We start from the raw sequence: 22,759 nt of genomic DNA on the forward strand, positions 1-22,759 counted from the left end.
AGAGATGTTAGCTAGAGGAGAGATGTCCTAGATAACGACAACGACTAACGTTAGAATTATATTCTCTTGAATTTTTATATGGCCGACACACGACCAAAGAGACGACGTTCCGATGAACAAATAGCAAAGAAGAGGGAAAAGAAGGAACGTGCGAAGTCCCGAATTTACATCGGAAAAGCCTTCGAAAGGTGGGCCTTAATGTCTTAAATTACCTCAGGTTTTAAAATAAATCATGATGATTTATGACTCGCAGCCAGGTTCACTTGTTCATAAATGGTAAGATTACTTCCTTGAAATGATCAATGATTATTATTTTTTTTTTTAAATATACATTGCCTTCATGAAAGAATTAATTTGCTCACTTTCGTTTGGAACGACTCTTAAGAGTAGTGTGCCCTTCAAGGCTGCACGAATGCCATGAAAAATCGCTTTTCAACAGACTTTAGCACTACAAAACAAAAAGCTCAGACTTTTTGACAGTTCAACATCTTATTCTGAGAATTTTGTCAACTTTCAAGTGAAGCAAGTCACATTACAAGTCCTACTTAAACACCATACTAGTTTTAACTTGCACTTTTTCACACTGTCTCGGCTAGATGCTACACATCGGAGTGCCCTCATATTTCTCCCCTGCAAAAAAACTTTGCAAGGTAAATAATCTGTCATAACAACTGCCAAATGCTTCCAGGCAAGTCCCCTTTTCATTTTTAAATGAATAACAAAGAGACCTGGCTGGCCCTGCAGGGTAATAAGAATTGCCTGGGTTCACAACTGCTGATTTGTGCCTCTAATGCACACTATTAGCTCTGTCAAAACGTTTGACAGCGGAGCACAAGCCGCCATGTCAGGAATAAATCCCCGGCTCTCCGCATCAGCCTCTCGCCCTGTAAAACAAGCATGATTATACAGCGGCGGCGGTGTGGCAGAGTCGCAGGCAGTTCAGAGTGTGTGGCTGTTCCACAAGGCAGACACTGAGCTGAAAAATGGCTCTGTTTATATGGTGGTAACGGAGGGATTTTTTATCGTTGACGTTCGTTTGATAAAGAGAGCGGAGAGGAACTAGGCTGAAAGAGTGTCGCCGGAGGTGGTGGCAAAAGCCAGGCCCTGGTATCAGGTCGAGCGAAATTATCAAAGAAAAAAAGTCTGTAAATCTTCCTCATTATGAGCAGAAAGTTTTTTAATTAGTGAGACGAGTTGGTAGAGCGATAGAGCACCAGATAAGCAGCGATGTTCAGGAACAGGAAGCTGTCGTATGGAAGAGGAAGGTCATCTGAAGCATCAAGAAAGCCTGCTGCTTTGAGCTCTATGTGCAGATTATAGCTAATTTTTAGCATGTGGCATTATCCGTCACAAAGAATCTTATTGCCTGAACCCATTTTCTCTATTTCACTGTCAGGAAGTACAGATAGCGACTCTGATTTCGGTATGGCTAGTGATGCTGCGTGCTCATAGTGCACAGTCTATAACTGTTTTCCACGGTTTAGTTCTTTAGTGGTGCTTGATAAGTTAAGTATCACTACTACTCTCGCTCGTCGACCAACGCCAACAGACGCCGACAGAGGTAACGCACTGATCCAACAGAACCCAATGAAGTGTCTGCACTGACAGACGCCGGCAACAGTGTGAATTGGCCTTAAAACCACTCAAAACACCCTTGCAAAAATGTTCTATATAGTATGAATATGGGGTAGTATGAATGTAATCCGGACATACTACATCCATCATGTTGTTACTGTCACGTGACCTACCAGTGTCAGTTGCGTCGATTCACTGCCATTCATAAATCCCCTCCCGTGGCCTCATGGGATTGTAAAGTGTCCATCGAATGCGCACTTCTGAATCTCGCCGGAAGTAGTTGGTCATCCGGGGACTTTTTTAAAATACTATGTATTCGGACATACTACTCTTTTGGCATACTGTTTTACGCATACCATATAGTAGGGAAGTATTCGATTTTGGATGTAGCGTTAGAACACCTCAGGAACCACATAGCAAAGCTTGAAAAAATTCCTAAATAAGACTTAAATAGGATGTTTTTCATTATTTATTCAACATGCAAATAATAATTAGTCCAAATGAAGTAAAACATGGCACAGCTTCCTGCAAAAAACTGCTGAGAATCTGTTTCTTGTTTTGTTATCTTCCAGATCCCAAAGATTCACTGGGATCTTTCCACTAAGCGCATTCTAACCATGGACTTTGCGGAGGGTGGTCAGGTCAATGACCGGGAGTACATGAGGAAACACGGCATCAATGTCAATGAGGTAAGAGAGACGCCCTTATCTCTGCGTTACTCTGAAACAGAACATCGGTTCTTCAGAAACATTCAGAACTGCAGCCCAACAAACGGCACTTGTCACAACTCAAGATCGCTTAATCAGTAATTTCACTCTGCTGATGTCAATTTGAGCATGGAAAAGTGCTCTGGAATGTTAATGAAGCAGTCACGTTTCCTGCTGTGGGTTCTGGAAGCTTTGAAGACGTTTCTCTTTGCCCTGTTCCGAGAGGCTCTGACACCGCTGAAATGGAGGCTGCTTGGTTTGATGAATTATGCCTCTCAAATTTCATTTCATTTTTCTAGCCCTTAGCAGATGAGCACTAAATTAAATCAGGCTCTTTTTCATATTTATATCACAGACTGTTTTTCCGTTGCGGCTGCAATTTATTCTACTCCGCCGCTTTTGTCAGCACAAGGACTCGCCACGAGATCGAGCGCCTTTTTCATTTTGCACTTTCGTTAAGGTGACTCGTGTCTCAGGGTGAATTAGGTTACACACAATGGCTTTGGTTAGAATGGAGGCCCTACAGAGTGAGCTAATCTGTAGTTATGCGGGGCCAGGGGACGACAGAGAGATGAATAAACTTAGGGGGTGACTCTTGTGAGGCCCGGAGGATAACAGAGAAACGGATGCTAATGGACTATTGATTGATGGACCAGCGTCTGTTCACACAGAGATGTTTTACGTCACCATTGCCACTGCATTATCATTGTCTTGTTATTTGATGGTGGTTGAGTTATCACTTTGTCAGCTTGCTGTAGTTTAAAAATAAAAATATGCATAAAAAGAAAATGAGCGAACTTCACTCCTCTTAACACAAAGTTTGCAATGCTTTTATCTAAGGGTGGGCATTTTGACAAAAAAACGTGTACGTTTGTCACAATATCTCTACAAATCACAAATTAGTGCTGAAAATTCTGCCAAAAAATAAATACAAATGTTTATATATTAAATAACGTGTGATAATGCCTGTTTTTTGGATAATCTAGAACATATTAACTATACTTCATCTCATTTCATTGTCTTCTCTTTTTATTAGAGCTGTAAAAAGTACATACATAGCATAGTCTTACATAGCATAGAAATAAAACATTATGGTATTTGCATTTGGTCTTTGTTGATGTTTGTTGATAGACAGACGAGAGACTCTTCTATTTAGGCGTCACACTGAAGAATCATTATCAGAGTCCTCTTAAACTTTGTCTTCACTCATTATCACTCATGTAAATGTTTTTTTCATTGGCTCAGATTGAAAATCAGCAAACAGCTTGCATTTCAGCCTTTTTTGCCGATATGATGAAAGTCAGAAAATATTCAATATTCTTCTAAATATCTTAGAAGAAAGAGAGTAATACAGGTTTGGAACGATGTGAGTGAATGATGACAATTTTCAATTTTGGGGAAACTAAACACACTTTAATAACCATTCTTGACTTGTTTGGGACACGTCTTCTTCACTGTCATGTACGAATAACATAAGCAGTCCTAGTAGTAGTCGCACTTACAATACAGTATATTCTATCTTGCCACCCAACATTTTCTATAAACATTGATGCTCCATCCTGTTCACCCAAATATCACATCTTGTTCTGTTCAATATTTTAGTTATTTCACAAGTAGGTTCCTTCATCATATTCCCAGATTTCATGCGTAGCTCTTCCATGGAAGAGAGGGAAAAATGGAAAGCGGCAGTGAGATAGATGAAGAGATTTTTAGAAACGCAGAGCGAGAAAAAGACTGCAGTCGCTGAGAGCCGTGCGAACGCGCCGGCTTTTGTTAAATGACTAAATGGGATCATTTTAGCACCTGCTTTGTTTGTGTCACTCTGTCATTATATTTCCTCCGACCTGTTTTGTCTGTCTGAATTAATATGCACATTTGCTGCCAGTTTGTTTTGCAAAGCTCGCTGAGGCTTTAAACGGCAACCTTTCCTTATCGTTGTACACCCAGGCGTCAGTGAGCCTGACAGACGGGTAAACACAGCCTGAAACCGGTCTCATAAGCCACCGAGCCATGCTTAAAGGGCACCGCACACCTTTGAAAGACGGAGGAGGGAACGGTCGGCGGGTGGATTGCACATCAAGCATTTATCACACCCCCCTCTCACTCGCACGTACACACGAGTGCACATAACATTTATTTTCCTTTACGCGGTGTCACACACAACCACTGCTTGGATTTCTTCTGCCGAGCCATTTTTCTTTTTCTTTTTCTTTGCAGATAGAGGACTTGGGTTATGGGCGGCACTGATTAACTGATGCTCCCTGGTACAGTGTGGCAAATGAGGACGCATTTTAAAAGAAAACGGCGAACAAATTTTATGCAAAGCTTGAAAATGCAATCAAAGGGCTCGGTTCATCAGACTCATTTGGAGTGGTGCAATTTAGTGAACGCTTCCGCTTATATTTTCCCTCTCTCGTTCTGTGTCGCCATGCGCGCGTGTCTCGTCTGCTTTGCGAGTGCGTCTGAACGCTTTTAAGAGGGTTTTAGAGGTTCGGGGGAATGAAAGCGATCGTGGTATTAGCGAGTGTGCCACGTGGCCGCTCAATGGGGTTTTGCTAAAGAGACGCTCTCCATTGGAACAGGTTGAAAAGGCAGTACAGCCTGCTTGCTTAAAAAGACACTTTATTTTGAAATTGCTGAGCTGTGGGGGGTTAGCAGAGCCGGTGGGAAACAGAGCTGGAGGCTGCGAGAGGAAATGAGTCTGCTCTCTGGAAGGGCATCTGAGCAGCGGGACCTGAAGACTATGGAGAGCATATTTTTGGTGCCTTAAACTGCACCCACAGTCACGGTTTTGCATGAAAAGCAAACCGAGAGCTTTAAATTCAAGGAAACAGAGCAGACATTTATTTGAAATATATTTGAAAATATCTGTGTATGTACCGTAGACCCCAAAAAAGACACTTAAGCCACTCAAATATATGAATGTCTTCATTTTACAACAAAATATTGAACCAAGTGTTATTTATTTTAGTGGGAGAAATTTTGTGGGGAAAACGTGGAAATAGGGTTTCATTTTTATTCTTTTGTTTGTTATGTTTATTTGCTTGCTCAGTGTCTGTATGGATTTCAGTTCTTGTGTTTTTATTGGCTTTAAGGACCTTTAAAATTAATGAAATAATTTGGCGAAGTGTAATGCGGTCAAGACCTGCCTGGAACTACTTTAGCGGTGTGCTTATCTTAGAATGTTTGTCAACCAATCAGAATTGAGCATTCAACTGCCCTTTTGTATAAATGTATTCATATTTTATTGTACGTTACTGTAAGTTGGCTTTATATGGATGCTATACTTCCATTATTCTGTCATTTTGCATTTGTTTAGCACTGAATCCATTCGAATAATAAACTGGACACATGCTAATTCTAAAAGCACTATTTAATTTCAGTTGGTTCGTTGGAAATCCAGGCAAATAGGGGAAGAACCTTTGGGAAATTAGCTGTGTGAAATGCCAATCACTGTTAGATTTCATGCTGTCATTGGATTTAGTGGCTCCCAAAGCATATGTTGACAAATGTTAGAATGAGAAATTGCGGTGCTGTGCAGAGCTGTACGTGCATATAGAGGACAACAAATGGTCATTTTGTGTTGGTTGTAAACTGAATGGCTGATTGGAGGGGATGAAAAGAGGGGGAAATCAGTATTATTTTTTTGTCTAGTAAAGATTTACCGGTAATATTTAGGCTAATGAAATGTCGTCATAGTGCGGTGCTCTTTATTTAAAGCCATCATGAAATTAAAATTGACAATGATTATTTTTTGATGAAATATTGCAGTATTTATTATAAATGATTTATCTTATTATTCATTTTTAAAAACAGGTATTTTAATCTCTTCTCTGCTCTGATGATGTGTTCACTGGTGTGAGGGCGGCAAAACTCACATGAGATAAACAGCAATAGCAACCCACAAGGATCCAACAATTCCAATCAATACCCAATGAATCTAAATCTTTCCTTGTTCTAGAATCCGTTTCACTTGGATATACATTACTATAGGGAAGAAAACACTATCGCAACCTCCGTATCATGCTGACTTTAATGTAAAGATATCAATATGTAGTGGTGGTGTTGTTTTTTTTCCTATAATGTAATTCCTACACTTAAAAAAACACTCTTAAGCCAACCTAGTTTAGTTGGCTTCCCAATCTGGCCAGGCTTTTCTGGTTTAGCTGGCTGGTCTCCAAGGCTTATTGTTATGTCAATATGGGAACACTATCTGAAAATGATTGAAAATGGCTTTAAGTAATTGCGTCCACCATGGAAACTTAGTGCTGTAGCCTCTTTAACTTAGAGTAAAGAGGTCAAGATCAGTCATCTCTTCTCCCTGGACACCCTCACTTCCCCTCAATCTTTCACTCATGGCGTAAATGCCATATTGCCCCCTTTGCCTTCCTCTTTCGCTCTTTTTCTCTCTTACATATAGAGGTCAGAGTTTCATAATATCAGACTGAGGCTACAGTTTTACTTTTTTTTCATTTGACAGACTTTGAGTACCTGATAGTTGAGGCACATAATATACAGTATACTGAGACTAATCTGTGAATGTGTGAACATTTTGTTTTCTCTAGGTCTTTTTCTCTCTCAGAGTTTGAGAATACTTTTATAGAATCAACCGCATGCAAAATGTTCCTCCCAGTCTCAGATGCGACCAGAATAAGTGGTAATGATTAAAGTCAACGCTATATTAGCCAGCATCACGGACGATCCTGCCCTCCGTAACCTCAACCGTTCCCCTTGCAGTACTCATTAGCCACCGGACAGCCTTTACAATGCTCACAAAAGTAAATAAAGCAAACAGTGTAGCCAAGCGCTTTATCAGGGCCGAATACTGGCTCTGGCATTAGCCAATGATGATGAGAATTATTAGACAGCTGATGGGATAGATACAGAACATAATAAATGATGGAGTCTACCTCTGAAAATGGATAGAATTATTAACTGGCTCTGGCATCTGCGAGCTTCTGTGTGGGAGCTGGCGTGCAAGTAATCAAAAGATTGATGATGGCTGGAATGGACTTTTCTCTCTGTGTTCTGCCAACGTGCACAGAATGTCGGAACATTTTATTATTTTCTTTACTATCCAGATCTAGCAAAGTGTACAGACATTGTAAATTAACTTGAGCTAAGGAAATCTCTAAATGCATTGCAACAAGCTCAGCGCAAAAAATTATATCCAAGGAAAATCGAGAAATGCAAGTTACAGATATCTTTATTAAATAATTGAAATTGCTACTAATAAATAAGGTTGCATTATATTGCCTAATATTTGTGTTTGCTATTTTTTTCTTAGAGTATTACAAGGCATATCGTTAGCCTAAGAAATTGACAATGCCCAGCTCTATCAGAGTCAGTTGTGAGTCTAGTTTCCGATTATTTATTCCTGTTAATATTTATTATTAAATACATTTCAATAAACTTTTATTTAAATAAAAAATTTATGTATTTATTGATTAAATTATTATATTTATTAGCTATTTGACCAAAACATAAAATTCTGTCATCATTTACTAACGCATGTCTGTTAAAAACCCATTAGCAGTTAGCTAAGGCCTTGTGTCCACCAAAGCATTTTTTCCCCCGATACTAGTGTATTTATTCCAATTGCATTTATCCAATCTCTGGGTTTTTTACCGGTTACTGAGAGTTAAAGAATGTTCAACTTGGGGTAAATAGCAGCACTCATAACTGTCACTTTTTACCCAGCCGTCCAATCACAGTGGAGGAGGGGCGGGACAAATACCACCCTGACCAACCGTCATATTCTGCTTGGACAATGATAAGAAGCAACAACAAGAAGCTCATCTCTTCATCCAAAACTAGTGCCAGAGCAAGTACATTACATTGTGTCGACATTTTTATATTCAGAAACATGATATTTGAAGAAATTAGATACTAATAACAGTACCACAGATATTCCATATCATAGCACATCGTCTCAACTAAAAAAAAAGCGTGCCGCCAAAGCGCCCTCAAACGCCCTCAGCAAGGCGTTTTCAGAAGAGCGCTGGCGTTTTCAGCTGGCTTAAAACGCATTGGTGGACGCGCGGCCTAAGATGGTAGAAACTATAGTATCCAGTGTGTCTATTGGGGGTACTTCTCAATCGGAAGGTTGCGTCTTAGTAAGGCTGCATATCTCGACTGCCACTTCATCAAGCTCTGTGAAAGGCCGTCTTATTTTGAAGGATCCTTGGAAGGCAGCCTTCGTTTTGCGTCTCTCATTCAGCTCATTTTGAAGGATGCATCAAGTGTATCCTTCACGTTCTTCAATCACCCACCATCCTTTGCACACATTCCAATTGACAAAAAAGAACTGATGGAAAAAGTCAGCATTGAGCTTGTCTGAGTTCATTATCAAATGTAAGACGAAAAATAATGTTTTTGGAAATGAAGGCATATGTGTGCAAATTAATCACTTAACGCTAAACTGCCAATAATGTAAGCCACTGAGTAACCACAGACTGGCGGTTCAAATCCCATCTGGCCAATCCTTGTGGGTCAGGCAATGCGAGGATTTATCTCTATTAGCAGCGATTCCTACATCACAGTGAATTGAGCGCTCTTTAAATAGCCACATGAGCCTTTGGGCTGCTTCTGAGAGTCCTCCTCTACTCCACGAGGTCTCTGGAGGGCCCTGGATCTGTTACAGCATCCATGCTGCTCTGAGAGAGACTGAGTGTGGAGGGGGAATCAACCCTGATGCTATTTTAGCCTAAATACGTTTGTAGTGTTTTTTCATCTCTCTGGCTCTCTTCCTCCTCTTAGAAAAAAAAAATCGGATGAAATTGGAAAATAATTATTATATTTATAATGTTTTCTATTTTTATTTTAAATTTGGCCTTGTTTTTTTAAAAGGGATAAATGGAAGATGACAGGAAATGATGAGAAGAGGAGAGAACGGGATGGGCTAATCATATGAGATTGACTAAAACTTTTGTTGCCTATATGACATATATGACACTATATTACACCACAGCTAAGTGTGTCAGAGCAGGTTTTCAAACTGCTAGGCCATTGCTCTGACCTGTTTTCTGTTGTTTTTTAGTGAATTATGAGTAAATAATGTGTACAATAAATGTATATACTATCCATTGACACTACACAACACATACATGTTTCAAAGGTTTGGGACCAGTATGATTTTTTTTTTTAATGTTTTTGAAAGAAGTCTCACACACACACATTCACTCAAACTCACTCGCTCACACTCTCACACACTCTTGCTCACCAAGGCTGCATTTAATCGATCAAAAACACAGTAAATCAGTAATATTGTGGAATATTACTATTTAAAATAAATGTTTTCTATTTGAATGTTTTAAAATGTAATTTATTCCTTTGATCAAAGCTGAATTTTCAGCATCATTCAGTGTCACATGATCTGTCAGAAATCATATGCTGATTTGGTGCTCAGAGACATTCATTATTTTGATCAATGTTGAACACAGTTGTGCTTCTTAATGTTTTTGTGTGAACTGATAATTTTTTTTTCAAGATTCTTTGATGAATAGAAAGTTCAAAAGAACAGCATTTATTTGAAATAGAAATGGTTTGTAACATTGTCTTTACTGTAATGTATGTTGACATAATGCTGATCACTGCCCAGTGCCCACCCTGTTTTCCAGATAATGGTCTCATCCATTAAAAAACAAAACACAAAAAAACATCAGCTTTTGGTGGTACAACTTAACTTGGCAAAAACTAACTTCTTGAAGAGGTGCGTTTCGCTGAGTCATGTAATCTTCATTCACACAAGTGCGCTTTCCTCCATGATCTGACTGGGCCTGGCAGAGTGTGCGCATGTGTTGATATTATTTCTGTGATTATTATGAAGTATGTAATGAGGAGGTGAAGATGTGCAGCTGTCACACAGAGCAGAGCCAAGGCGCTTGTCAAGTGTTGCTCCATTTCAGCGCCTATTAAAAGCCTCAAACTCCATTATATTCCACAGGAAGTTTAGTCCCCTTTGCGAGACGCTGTTGTGAGGCGCTCTCAAATGATTCGGTTTGTCTCAAAGAGTCATTACTGCAATAATAAGGTGTGAAATACTGTAATCCGCATGTTCTGAATCAAACCAAATCTTTGACTGTTTGGAACCACTTGATGTTTGTTTTTTATTTCCTCAGAAGTGTTTTAGACTTACTGTTGGATCAGTTTGAGCTCTGTGCTGTGGCGAGTGATGTAGTGAGTTTTATAAAGAAAGATGCGTATAGACACACAGGTGGTGGACACTGTATAAAACCAGCAGTGTTTTTTATACTTGTTTGATTTTTATAGGAAGATCACTTGTCTGACTTGGAGAAGGTTATTAGTCTAGTCATTTTTGTGTTCTTTGATTGTAATGGGAGTTATTTGGTGTTGACATGTTACGACACTATTGACATGTCATTTTGACTTTGAATTAATTGATCTAGATTTGCATTTGATAGATATAAGCCAAAAGATACGATTGTTTGTCACATTATTTAACACACAATTTGTCATTATTTACTCACCCTCATGTGTTCCAAACCTGCATGACTTTAATAATTCCACAAATATTTTAAATTATTTAAATTATTCAATTGTTATTGTACCTACAATGAAATTCAGTTTGTACAATAAAAAAACCCAAAACAACAATGGACCCTATTCTAAAAAAAAAAAATATATATATATATATATATATATATATTAGAGGTGGGCATAGATTAATTTTTTTAATCTAGATTAATCTAGATTAATTTTGAAATTAATCTAGATTAATCTAGATTAAAATGGCTCATTTGAATTCTGCCGAAGGCATTCAGAATATGTGTGCTACCCAAATAATGACTATAAAAGTAAGTCTTTGAGAACGGGTTTCTCAAGCCAGGTGGCGCATTAGACCAGGGGCTCATCTCCTGTTTCCAAAATGCATCACAAACTGCTTGAGAAAGCTGTTCTACTCATAGACTGTAAAAGGTTACTACTGTACTGTTACCGTCCGTAGGCAACATTAGGTAGGCCTATGTTATTATCAACTACTATAGGCTATCAATTAGGGATGGGCGATATGGCCTAAAATCTATATTGTGATATACATTGCAGCCTCTTGCGATAACGATTTACAGTATTTTATAATAAAACCATTTCAGAACAGATTACACAGACCCATGCTAAACAACTGCTAAATGTATATATCTTTTAAAGGGTGTATGTAGTTTTGAGAACATATATTGTGCAAAACTGTAAGTATACAACATAATTTTGCAGATAAATAAAATTTAAGTACACTAGCTGCAGAGACTTAAGTAGGTCTAATGTTTATTATGGCTTGGAGCTTATGAAACCCCAAATTTAAAATTAGAATATTGTCTAACTGATGTCTTTTCAGTTAAAAAGAAACACAACAACGATTCTTAAAATCGAGATGATGTGCTACACCACTAAGCAAGGCTGGATTAGTACCCCCAGGGGCCCCTGGGCACTGAAGCTCATGGGCCCCCTCCCCTACCTGACAACCACACCCTCCAAAGGAACACACACCAGGTGTGGGATTTAACATGCCAATCACTATTGATCAAAAGCTGAATGACTAGTTCACAAGACAATGATACGAAATACATTTTTCTGAAAAGTATGGCTGCACGATTTGGGGAAAATGTCATATTGTGATTATTGAGGTCAATATTGCGATATGCGATTGCGATATAGTAAACAAATGGTTTCATGAGTTAACTTGCTTATTTCTCAAGTAAAATGCACACACAGATTAGTGATAATGCTGAAATTTGTAGCCCATTTCTCAACTCAAACTAGAAACAACAACTAAATGCACTGTGTTTTCAAATTAAAATAAATTCAATATTGTTATTTGTCTCAATAATACAAGAGTTAAAAATAAATTTCATATTTACCTGTGCCTGTCAAACAGGTAGACCTAGGACATATACCGAAATGGTCAAACTGCACTGCATAAATTATAAATTAAATATAGACTAATCCTTATTATAGCAAAAAAAAAAAAAAAAAAAAAAACTTTAGTCAACAGCAGTGAGTCATTTTCTCTGTTCTTTTTGTTCTTTGATTAACTTTACTGACAGAAAGCTTTATTGGCTGCTGTCTCTTTAAGACCAGCTGACGGAGACGCGGCTCTCGCACGCGCCTCATTCTTTCACAACTCTTGACGTTCATCATAAGACAGCTCTTATGTTATGAAGATACTCGACAAAACGGACATTTTGGCATAATTGTGTGTGTTATTGTAAGTTCAAGCACGAAAGATAACTGTATTCTGGCGTGCTGTCTGTGCGCACGATACTGGCGCGCGCGCGTCTTTCTGTGTCTGTGTGTGTGTGTGTGTGTCACAGTCAGACTTTTGTCTTGTCGCACATGAATTGTTTAAAAGCAATTTTAACAATTGCTTTTAAACAATGGTGCCCCTGCTTTTAAACAATTGCTTTTAAACACGTGCCCCTGGGCACGTGCCCAGATTGCCCATATAGTAGATCCGGCCCTGCACTAAGATATATTGGAATGGGAATAATACGCGCGCGCTGGTATTCAGTGATATCATGTTTCGTTTTGAATTTGAGGTGGTAGAACGGATTAGTCGTGTGTTAACTTACCGAACTGTTACCCCACACACTCTGTATATAGTTTGCTGCTGCTCGTCTGACGGCTTAAACCCGAACCAAGTCCAAATAATGGATGTTGCACCGATCTTTTTCACCAGCTTTCACTTTCAGCCGTGTTTACTTAAGATGACGACGAATATGCGTTGCAGCCGGGTTTACCTCGCGGCCGCGGGTAGATTGCGTCATCATCTCCCAACCCAACTTGGAGAATAGATTAACGGCGATATTTTTTTTATCGCGCGATAAGAGTCTCGCGTTAACGCAGCACGTTAACGCCGATAACGGCCCACCACTAATATATATATATATATACACTCACCTAAAGGATTATTAGGAACACCATACTAATACTGTGTTTGACCCCCTTTCGCCTTCAGAACTGCCTTAATTCTACGTGGCATTGATTCAAGGTGCTGAAAGCATTCTTTAGAAATGTTGGCCCATGTTGATAGGATAGCATCTTGCAGTTGATGGAGATTTGTGGGATGCACAACCATCTGAATGTCTCAACAGAAATCGAGACTCATCAGACCAGGCAACATTTTTCCAGTCTTCAACTGTCCAATTTTGGTGAGCTCGTGCAAATTGTAGCCTCTTTTTCCTATTTGTAGTGGAGATGAGTGATACCCGGTGGGGTCTTCTGCTGTTATAGCCCATCCGCCTCAAGGTTATGCGTGTTGTGGCTTCACAAATGCTTTGCTGCATACCTCGGTTGTAACAAGTGGTTATTTCAGTCAAAGTTGCTCTTCTATCAGCTTGAATCAGTCGGCCCATTCTCCTCTGACCTCTAGCATCAACAAGGCATTTTCGCCCACAGGACTGCCGCATACTGTATGTTTTTCCATTTTCACACCATTCTTTGTAAACCCTAGAAATGGTTGTGCGTGAAAATCCCAGTAACTGAGCAGATTGTGAAATACTCAGACCGGCCCGTCTGGCACCAACAACCATGCCACGCTCAAAATTGCTTAAATCACCTTTCTTTCCCATTCTGACATTCAGTTTGGAGTTCAGGAGATTGTCTTGACCAGGACCACACCCCTAAATGCATTGAAGCAACTGCCATGTGATTGGTTGATTAGATAATTGCATTAATGAGAAATTGAACAGGTGTTCCTAATAATCCTTTAGGTGAGTGTATATATATATTTTTTTTTTTTTCAGAATCTCTTACCTTTTGTATTTAATAAAATAATGCAATTCATACAGGTTTGGAACATGAGGTTGAGTAAATGAGGACTCATTTTTGGTGAACTACCCCTTCAACATTAAAACTAAATACCACTTTTAACCACTTGTTTACCAGCATCCTCACAAAAAAGCCTGTGAAGTTGCTCTGCCATCTTTCAGCGTCCACTTGACATGGTCCAATCAAACATGATGACTGTGACACTGAAGTGTGACAGTGAAGAATCCGTCTCCTGCTGCAACACACTCTCTTCACTGTCGCCCAGTCCAACCCACCAGATAACAAATAGAAAAGACGTAATTAATTACCATAATTGAAAGACGGTGTCCCTTTGAGATCAATTGTTTGCGGCGCTGGTGGCTCTTTCTCCCAGTGGTCACTGATTAATGGGATGCAGGACTGTAAATGGCCTCTCAGTAATGCTTCGTGTTGTTATGCATTAGTAGCTTGTAATGGAGGACTTTTTGTTTTCCCAGCTCCGCCGCACTCTGCCTGTCAGATCGCTTGCCTCTTTAAGGTGACTGTGAGTCGTGTTTCTACACGCCGACAGTGCTCGGCGCTGACAGTACAAAAAGCCTGCGCTGGCTTATCCTCCCGCTGAAAGGGACTTGTGGATAATGATACAGTGTATAATTGATATTATGAACACAGGCCTTTTTTTTTCTTTTTTTTTTTTTTCTTCTTTTTGCAGAAGGCGTTGTCAAGGTGCCGGAACGAGCCGTTCCCTGGCTGCGTTCATGTGTGCGTCGCGGTTGTCAGTATTTAGGTCAAACAGAGGCGTCCTAACAGGAAATCCCGACTGACAAGCGCAGTGGAGGTGAGATATTAAAGAAGACAGCTTGTCTTAGAGTGGATGACATGCTTGAAGATTGAAACAAACACTCCTTTCAGTACCTGACGCTCAGCCCGGGTCTTTAACTGAGCCCTGGAACTACATTCAACCACCGTAGTCACACATAATGCTCAATCATCCCGGGCGAGACGTCATAAATGGACGTCATATATGGTTATTCTGTACACAAATGTACAAAAATTATGACTGGCGTGTTGTGGCACGCACTTAGGTTCTTAAAAGCCGCCAACCCAGCTATTAAACAAGACATTGTGCTTTTTTTTTTCTTCCTTTTTTAAAATTTGGACCAGTAAGCAGCCATCCAGAACACCCTAGCAACTACCTAGCAACCATGCACAATATATTGATACCTTTTTTTTTATCGGTATTGTTTGTCTATCTATCTATCTATCTATCTATCTATCTATCTATCTATCTATCTATCTATCTATCTATCTATCTATCTATCTATCTATCTATCTATCTATCTATCTATCTATCTATCTATCTATCTATCTATCTATCTATCTATCTATCTATCATCTTAATATTTATGCGTCCCTAGATTATTTTCTACCTCAACTCCACATAAATCCTAAAAACTTCTGTTCTCAGAGGCTTGTGGTGACTGGCGGTTGAAGAATACATACGTTTCAGAGAGGCCGGTTAGACGTCCAGTTTTTCTAAGCATTTGTCATAGACATTTGTGTATGTTGTGTCGCAGGTTTGTGGAAGGGAGAGATTGACGACGTCAGAGGGGTAGAACTTCTTATCTCCCTCACAGATCTGTCAATTCAGCCGCACATGTGCCAGCCGCTGAGAGCGGCTCATTAGATTTAGTGCTGCGCTCTGTTAAAAGCCTTTCGCTTTGTCTTGCCCTGTATTGATCAGCGCAGGGCCAAGATTACAACAGGAAGGTTTAAATAAATCAGCTTTTTTTTAGAGTTAAATTCAATGACATTCGCTTTATATTGTCTCTGTAAATAAGAAGATGAAATCGGCTCAGTTGCCCAGAATGGCGAGTGTGTGGGATGGATTTATCTGGGTTTTTTGGGTGAATAGTCGGCTGGTCATTCAGAGAAGATGAGTAAGTTGGGGCAATCTGTTCTAGTTTTTGATACCCTATGCTTTGCCTGCTAAATGGTTTTGAAATGCCTATTATTCACTATCCAATCAAGTCCTGATGGATAAAATCAAGTCCCGTCCTACATTTTTACTCATTGACTCATCTTGCTTCTCTGTAAAATGGGTTGCAAACAACATTTCACGATTACTTTATTTTTAGCATGTTATATTGTTGGTCAAAAACCAGCTTTCGTTTTGTGAATTGTCAGTAACACTTTTTTCACTGCATTTTAACACTGCATTTTTCCAGATTGAAAGACAGAACGTATATCAGGCGTTTTTTCTATCTCTTTCATCGTTCTGCTGTGCCACAATGGCATGATATTCACTCGGCCGGCAGAAGAGGTCCATATGGAGACTTTTTTATTCTGTGTCAAGAGCCCCAGTAGGAGTAATTGCATCGTCCCTTCTGAAAAAATTCAATCTACTGCGACACGACAAGCCAGCTGTGTTCAGCTAATGCTCAGGTAGACATCATCCGCTCAGGCCGTCCTCACAGGTAATAACACGTGCGCACATACGCTCACAAAGGCACCTCCGTCTTTCTGTCCCCAAAGAGAGCTTCACTGGCAGGTGATTTCTTTGTGTCCTGTGACACGGACCACATCCTCAAACGAGTTGAAAGGACGACGAGATTCGTCTCACGTTTCTAGTGCTTGCTATTTTTACCGTGCTGTTGAAAGGAGCTGTCCCGTCCCTGAATCCCCCTTTGCAACATGGCATGCAGGAGACGTGTGAAGACGGCATGCTTCTAAAGGGCCGACTCCAGCATGAAAGGAATCCTGTGCTGAGTCATTCTGACTAGGTGCCCGCATGTACGTGTGATCGGTGCGCCAGCCCCCCTTCCTCTCACTGAAACTTCAGACACGCGTCAGACACGCATTCGTTTGGTGTTGGCCGCTGGCAGGAATGCCCCACTCTTTTCCTCAGCTTCTTTGGTATGAAGTGCTGGTGAAGTTGTCAGAGCAGCATGGCCCCTTGTCGTCCCCCTGTGGATGGCGCGCTCTGATGCTGCCAGGGATTCATCGGTTTGGTGAAATGGGACAGAAAATATGATTTATTCTCTGCATGCACTCACTCCTACCCCAGCGGAAGCAGAGAGCGGAGAGGGATCCTGGGAAGCTGGGAGAGAGGCATGGAGGGAGGAGGAATTGGAGGATAGACAGGACCTTTATTTGCAATGCTGCAAGCTAATTTTGCACTTCATTGATGCGTTAATTAATCAATGCCAAATATTTGTTGTCGTGATGGCCTCCCTCCAGCAGTTGGGGTTAGCAGAGCCTGGTGACCTTATATGGATCTTCATTTTCTGGCTATTTCCTCATAAGATGAAATTGATAATTTTGCTGTTTCTTCTGTGAGATATTGACTTAATATTGACTTTATTTTTGACCTAAGAATGTACTGTATATATTGGACGCTTGAATATGATTGGTTGTCGAACGTTCTAAGGTGTGCAATTATTTTCAGGGAAACGTACGGCTAAAGTAGTTCCAGGTCTTGACCGCATTACAGTTCCAAATCACTTCGCCAAATGATTTCAGTTATTTCAAAGGTCCTTACAGCCTACAAAAGCAAAAGAACCAAAAGCCACAAAGACACTGACCAAGCAAATAAATATTGTAAACAATAGGATAAAAATGACAAATTTTTCCATGTTTTTTTGCCACAAAATTACGTTTTATTATCTACTGAAAGCATATACTCTTTCTCTCGCTCTCTTTTGCACTCAAACGTGTTGTTAGCGCTATCAGTAAAATTGTTTTGCGACTTAAAGCTATAATACATTTATCACTTGCGATGTAATAACGGCTCTGTTCTTTGATGGAGCATGTAAACGTACAAGTTTTGCTTTTAGCAAAGACGCTGCTGCCGAACACTGTTGAGAGACGCACAGATTCAGGTAATTCATTGTAGCGAATTAGCTCAAATGAGGGGAATATATAATTAATTAATAATTAATCATACTGGTTATGATCAATTATTACCTACACATTTAAAATCGCCCAAAAAGGCAATACATAGCCCCATGTATTTGTATCTCTATATATAGATAATTAACTACAACAAATTATAATCAACTATACAGATTGGCAATAGATCACATTTCAGAATAAACTTTAACAGAATTAATTTCACATCGAATAATCCATTCGTCCACCGAACCGACCGTAGCCGACGATCTTCTTATCAACTCTCAAGAAGGATTATTCTTCTTATAAACTCTCAAGAAAGGTCATTCTTCTGATCATGAAGAATTACTTTCCTGTTCTATAAGATTACTAACTAAAGTACTCAACAATATGAAGCTTGTAGCTTAAGGTCACACATTTAAGAGACTTTGTTCGGTGAGCAGCAGACAGAGACAATCAAGCATATAATGGGTTTTAATAAATGAAACTATAAAACATACGACTACATTTAAACAAAGAATATATATAAACAGAATAACAAAAGTAAAGAAAGAAAGAAAGAAAGAGCAGATAACAGAATGGCAAAATATCACAAACAGTTAACCTTTGAGAGCCAGCAAAGAATCAAATCACCTTAAAGCAGGGGTAGATAATCTTAAATGCATTTAAATCTCTATAGAAATAATACTTGCATGGATCTTTGGTGCTGAGCAAGAATGCGTGTGTGAGTGTCCGTCCTCGGTGTGTCCGTGAGTTTGAAGCTTAGACAGTATAAGAAATGGACAGAGTCATCTCATTGGAACTCAATGGGCTTTATGCACAGCTGCACTACTTCCTGAACTTCAGCCAGCTCTTTGTTTCCTGTCTGCCATTATTGGACAAACTGATTAATCCAGGTGTGTCTGATTATTGTTACTGAGGTCAGGCACACCTGGATTAATCAGTTTGTCCAATAATGGCAGACAGGAAACAAAGAGCTGGCTGAAGTTCAGGAAGTAGTGCAGCTGTGCATCAAGCCCATTGAGGCAAGTGAAGCCCATTTTTAGCGATTTTTTTGGACTTCCGTTCCTGACGCGCAGACTCAAACTGAGCTTGACGACGTAGATGTGACGTGAGCAACCCGTCTGTCTTCTAGTGGCTGTGGCATGAGAAATCTGAATCATTCCCTTCCGAATCTTGCAGAGACGGAGATCGTGAGTAGGAGGTGTCCATGAGCTACGAGCAGGAGAAACTTTTGCTAGGTATTCTGATGAATTATTTTGTCATTTTGCCTCCACGTCTCCCCGATTGCCGCGAGCTTCTCCTCCCGTCAATACGGTAATCTCTCTACTGTGCGACAGAGAGTCGTGTGGTTATGACGCAATCGTTAGCCTACTTTTACAAAAACTGTTTTTACGGGGCCATAACGTAAGATACAAGGTAATGGAGCATTTTATACATTGTCGTGTTTCTTTAGAAATAAATAATGGACAAATGGAGTCTTCAAACGCCTCAGATGTAAAGTTATTCGCTGTCAAAGTGACGCCAAAATGAATGGGAGTCAATGGGATGCTAACAGCAGGTGAAGTTCTGCTACAAGATGGTGGCACGCAGCCGGCTTCAACTTCCGGTCGACTTCCTTCCCGCTTGGGTTTGAAGCGTTCTTTCGGTTCTTCCGGTTCTTCCGGAGCGCGTGTCTTTCGCAGGAAGTTCAAACGGTTTACTTGCAAGCAAAGTTGCCGGAAATTCAGGCTAAGTCCATTTCACTATAGAAATGAAGGAGCACGAGACTAAAACAAGGCAAGAAGCCGGAGATAAGACTGAGACAAAAAGCTAAGAAAACAGAGGTAAAACACAAAACAAAACTCGGAGAGAGGACAAACGTGGAGAGCAAACAAACTTGGAGAGAGACGATGAGCCACCGTCACCGTTCTTTAAGGAAATCTTCGTCCACACCTTTTTTGGGTGAACTGACCAATAACACTCAGAAAACTTTGAGCGGGAGAGAGTCTCTTTGTCTCCTTCTGACAGCCTAATTTGCATGGTTTATGATGGTGTTAGAATTCGTCATTTCTACTCCAGATGATGGTAAACATAGTATAATACATTTTATTGTAACCTACTTTATATATTTAGCTTAGGCAAACCGAGAGGTTTAATTCGGTACCAAGATAGATATGTCTGGAAGATACAAAATACATTCTTATTCTTGAAAATAAGCACTTAGAGTTCAACTAGCACAACTAGAAAGTCATAAGTAGGCTATTATGCGATGGGAAACATACATACATACAGTACATACATACAGGAATATATCAAATAGATTTTGGAATGACTTATATTCTGAGTTAAACGAAAAAGTTTGGAGGTGTTTCTGTTTTATCTCTACCATGACACTAACGTGTCAATGGAGCAATTTGATCCAGACTCATTGGCGCTAGGACTGTGATTTACATGAAGGAGTCCAATAGGTTAAAAGCTTTCTGAAACTTAGAATGAATTAGTCATCGTGATTTCGTCCTGATGCTACATCATACACAACTGATAACTCTCTCTCTCTCTCTCTCTCTCTAATTATTGCATTAGTCTGCTATCAGTAGATCAAACCTCCGTTACTAGCTCTAAAATTATGTTTTGGAATCAGCAACAGAGGCTTGGGATTAGATGCGCAAGATATTAGCGTTTTAAGGACAAAAACCTGACAAATATCTTGAAATACATCATCTGAACAATAATTTGAGGTGTGGTAACCGTAGTCTAAGCGGAACAATTAGCCGCTTTCCATTACCCTTCAAATTGCGCAAATTGAAATTGCGAATTGAAAATTTGCCCAATGGAAACACATACATTTTGCAAAAACTCCCATATATCGCAAAAAAGGTTTTACACTCGCATGAGGTGGTTTTTCAGGCAATTCGACAAAGGAAAATTTCGCAAAACTGCAATGGAAACAGTTTTTGCGCATTTACAGGTCACCTGACGTAGATGACGCGGTACAGAAGACAAGACAGTTCTTTATTAAACTCATAAAATACAAGAATTACAGGAATACTGGTTTCTAAACCACAAAGAAATGCCACAATCAAGACCTTGAAGCAGATTGGAGGGAGAAATACCCAGAAACACCTCAGCACCCGCTCCCAAGTATAAGGGTCTTTCCTTGCCATTAATACTTGGATAACATGCCTACATCTCCTTCCTCAATACTGGCTAGTGCGGTGGCTGCGATTTATATAAACTTACCAACATCCGTCGCCATGATTTTTTTTTTTGAAGGACTTATCGCAAGAGGAAAAAAATTATGCTTTAGTCGCATAACATCGCTTAATGGAAACACCGTTATTCACAATAGTTTTTGTATATGTATACATATATATGTATGTATAAGGAGTATTATGTATTAAAAGGAGTTGTGTGGACCAAAGTGAACTTGATGCAGGGAAAGAGAAAGCGGGGTAAGGCTATTTAAAGGTGAAGTGAATCGTTTTTATAGGTCATTGCTTGGTGCCCTTATCTATATATATATATATATACATATATACATATATATATATATATATATATATATATATATGTGTGTGTGTGTGTGTGTGTGTGTGTGTGTGTGTGTGTGTGTGTGTGTATATATGTATATTTGTATATGTATAAATACAGTATATGTCTGTATGCAGTATGTATTGAAACTCCCTTAAAGAGTAAGTATCTCTTCTGGCAGCAGCAGAGCGTAGGCAACACATCTCTTCTTTTTTTTGGAGACAAAAGGCACAGGTTTTTACTCATGCTGTTTAGATCAGATTTGTTTAAAAAGAGTTTTTGCCTTTTTGATTGTTTAGCCTTTATCCAAGTAGCAGCAGTGTGAAATATTACGTTTTTGATATTGCATGTATACAATCAGATAAGGGCACCAAGCAATGACCTATAAAAACGATTCACTTCACCTTTAAATAGCCTTACCCCGCTTTCTCTTTCCCTGCATCAAGTTCACTTTGGTCCACACAACTCCTTTTAATCTGCCTTTTGCATACCCTTCGCATGGCGCCCTGCCTGGGGATATTCGTCTGCATCTTCCCTCCAAGGGCACTGTTGATGAGCTTTTCTTCCCCTGCATCCTAAAGTGTTTATTAGCATAATAAAACTCCTCTTGCTGTCTATGCATGCCCAATCAGGCCTTCAGGGATCCTCCGCCATCCCGGGACGCATTGCTTTTAGTATAGTGATTATTATTGTGAGCTTTGGGTAACTTACAGATCTGACTGCTTGACCTTTCTGCGAAGTTTGCACACTATATATATATATATATATAATTGTTCCCGTATTTTTTAAGTATGAGAGCTAATCTGTTGATTTAGAAGTTGAGTGAATTAAACAGAAATAAAGGAGAAAAAAATATTAATTTAATTTATTGCACTCATTAATGTTAACAGTGATGTTTTGTGCAACTTTTTTTTGTGCCACCAGTATTGACTACGACATGTGTCCGTCCTCATGAGAGCCTTTGGTCATTCATACGGCTCACATCGCACTGTCATTGTTTTACATTTGGATGACATAATGGATTTAGATCACCACTTTTGCGAGCTACACAATCTCAAAAAGCAATTTTTGATGATTCACAACAATTCAGGGCTTAATAAACTCCCAGGCATTTTGCATATTTGTCCTCATCCATATACGTGCATGTTTATCTGGGCATGATCGTGCCACGGAATATACATCAGCTCAAGTACAACAAAATGTCCTATGTGTCACAAAAGTAGCTAGATTTGCATTTCCAGAAGAAAACACCAGTGCTTGTAAGGCAACAAAAAAGTGCTGTCCTGTAAACAATGAAAATATGAATGAAAAAT

General features: G+C 39.5%; 1 protein-coding gene across 3 annotated transcripts in view; it reads left to right on the top strand.

Moving 5' to 3' along the window:
• Positions 1 to 22,759, top strand: part of adck1 (aarF domain containing kinase 1) — a 117,594-nt gene that overhangs the window by 62,902 nt on the left and 31,933 nt on the right. For all 3 annotated transcript variants that reach the window (XM_082144126.1, XM_082144127.1, XM_082144128.1), the window contains one exon: positions 2,148 to 2,264. In XM_082144126.1, coding sequence (XP_082000252.1) covers positions 2,148 to 2,264 — 117 coding nt within the window. The remainder of the gene's footprint in view (positions 1 to 2,147; positions 2,265 to 22,759) is intronic.

Source organism: Leuciscus leuciscus (assembly GCF_965113295.1).
Source record: "Leuciscus leuciscus genome assembly, chromosome: 17".
Classification (NCBI taxonomy): Eukaryota; Metazoa; Chordata; class Actinopteri; order Cypriniformes; family Leuciscidae; genus Leuciscus; species Leuciscus leuciscus.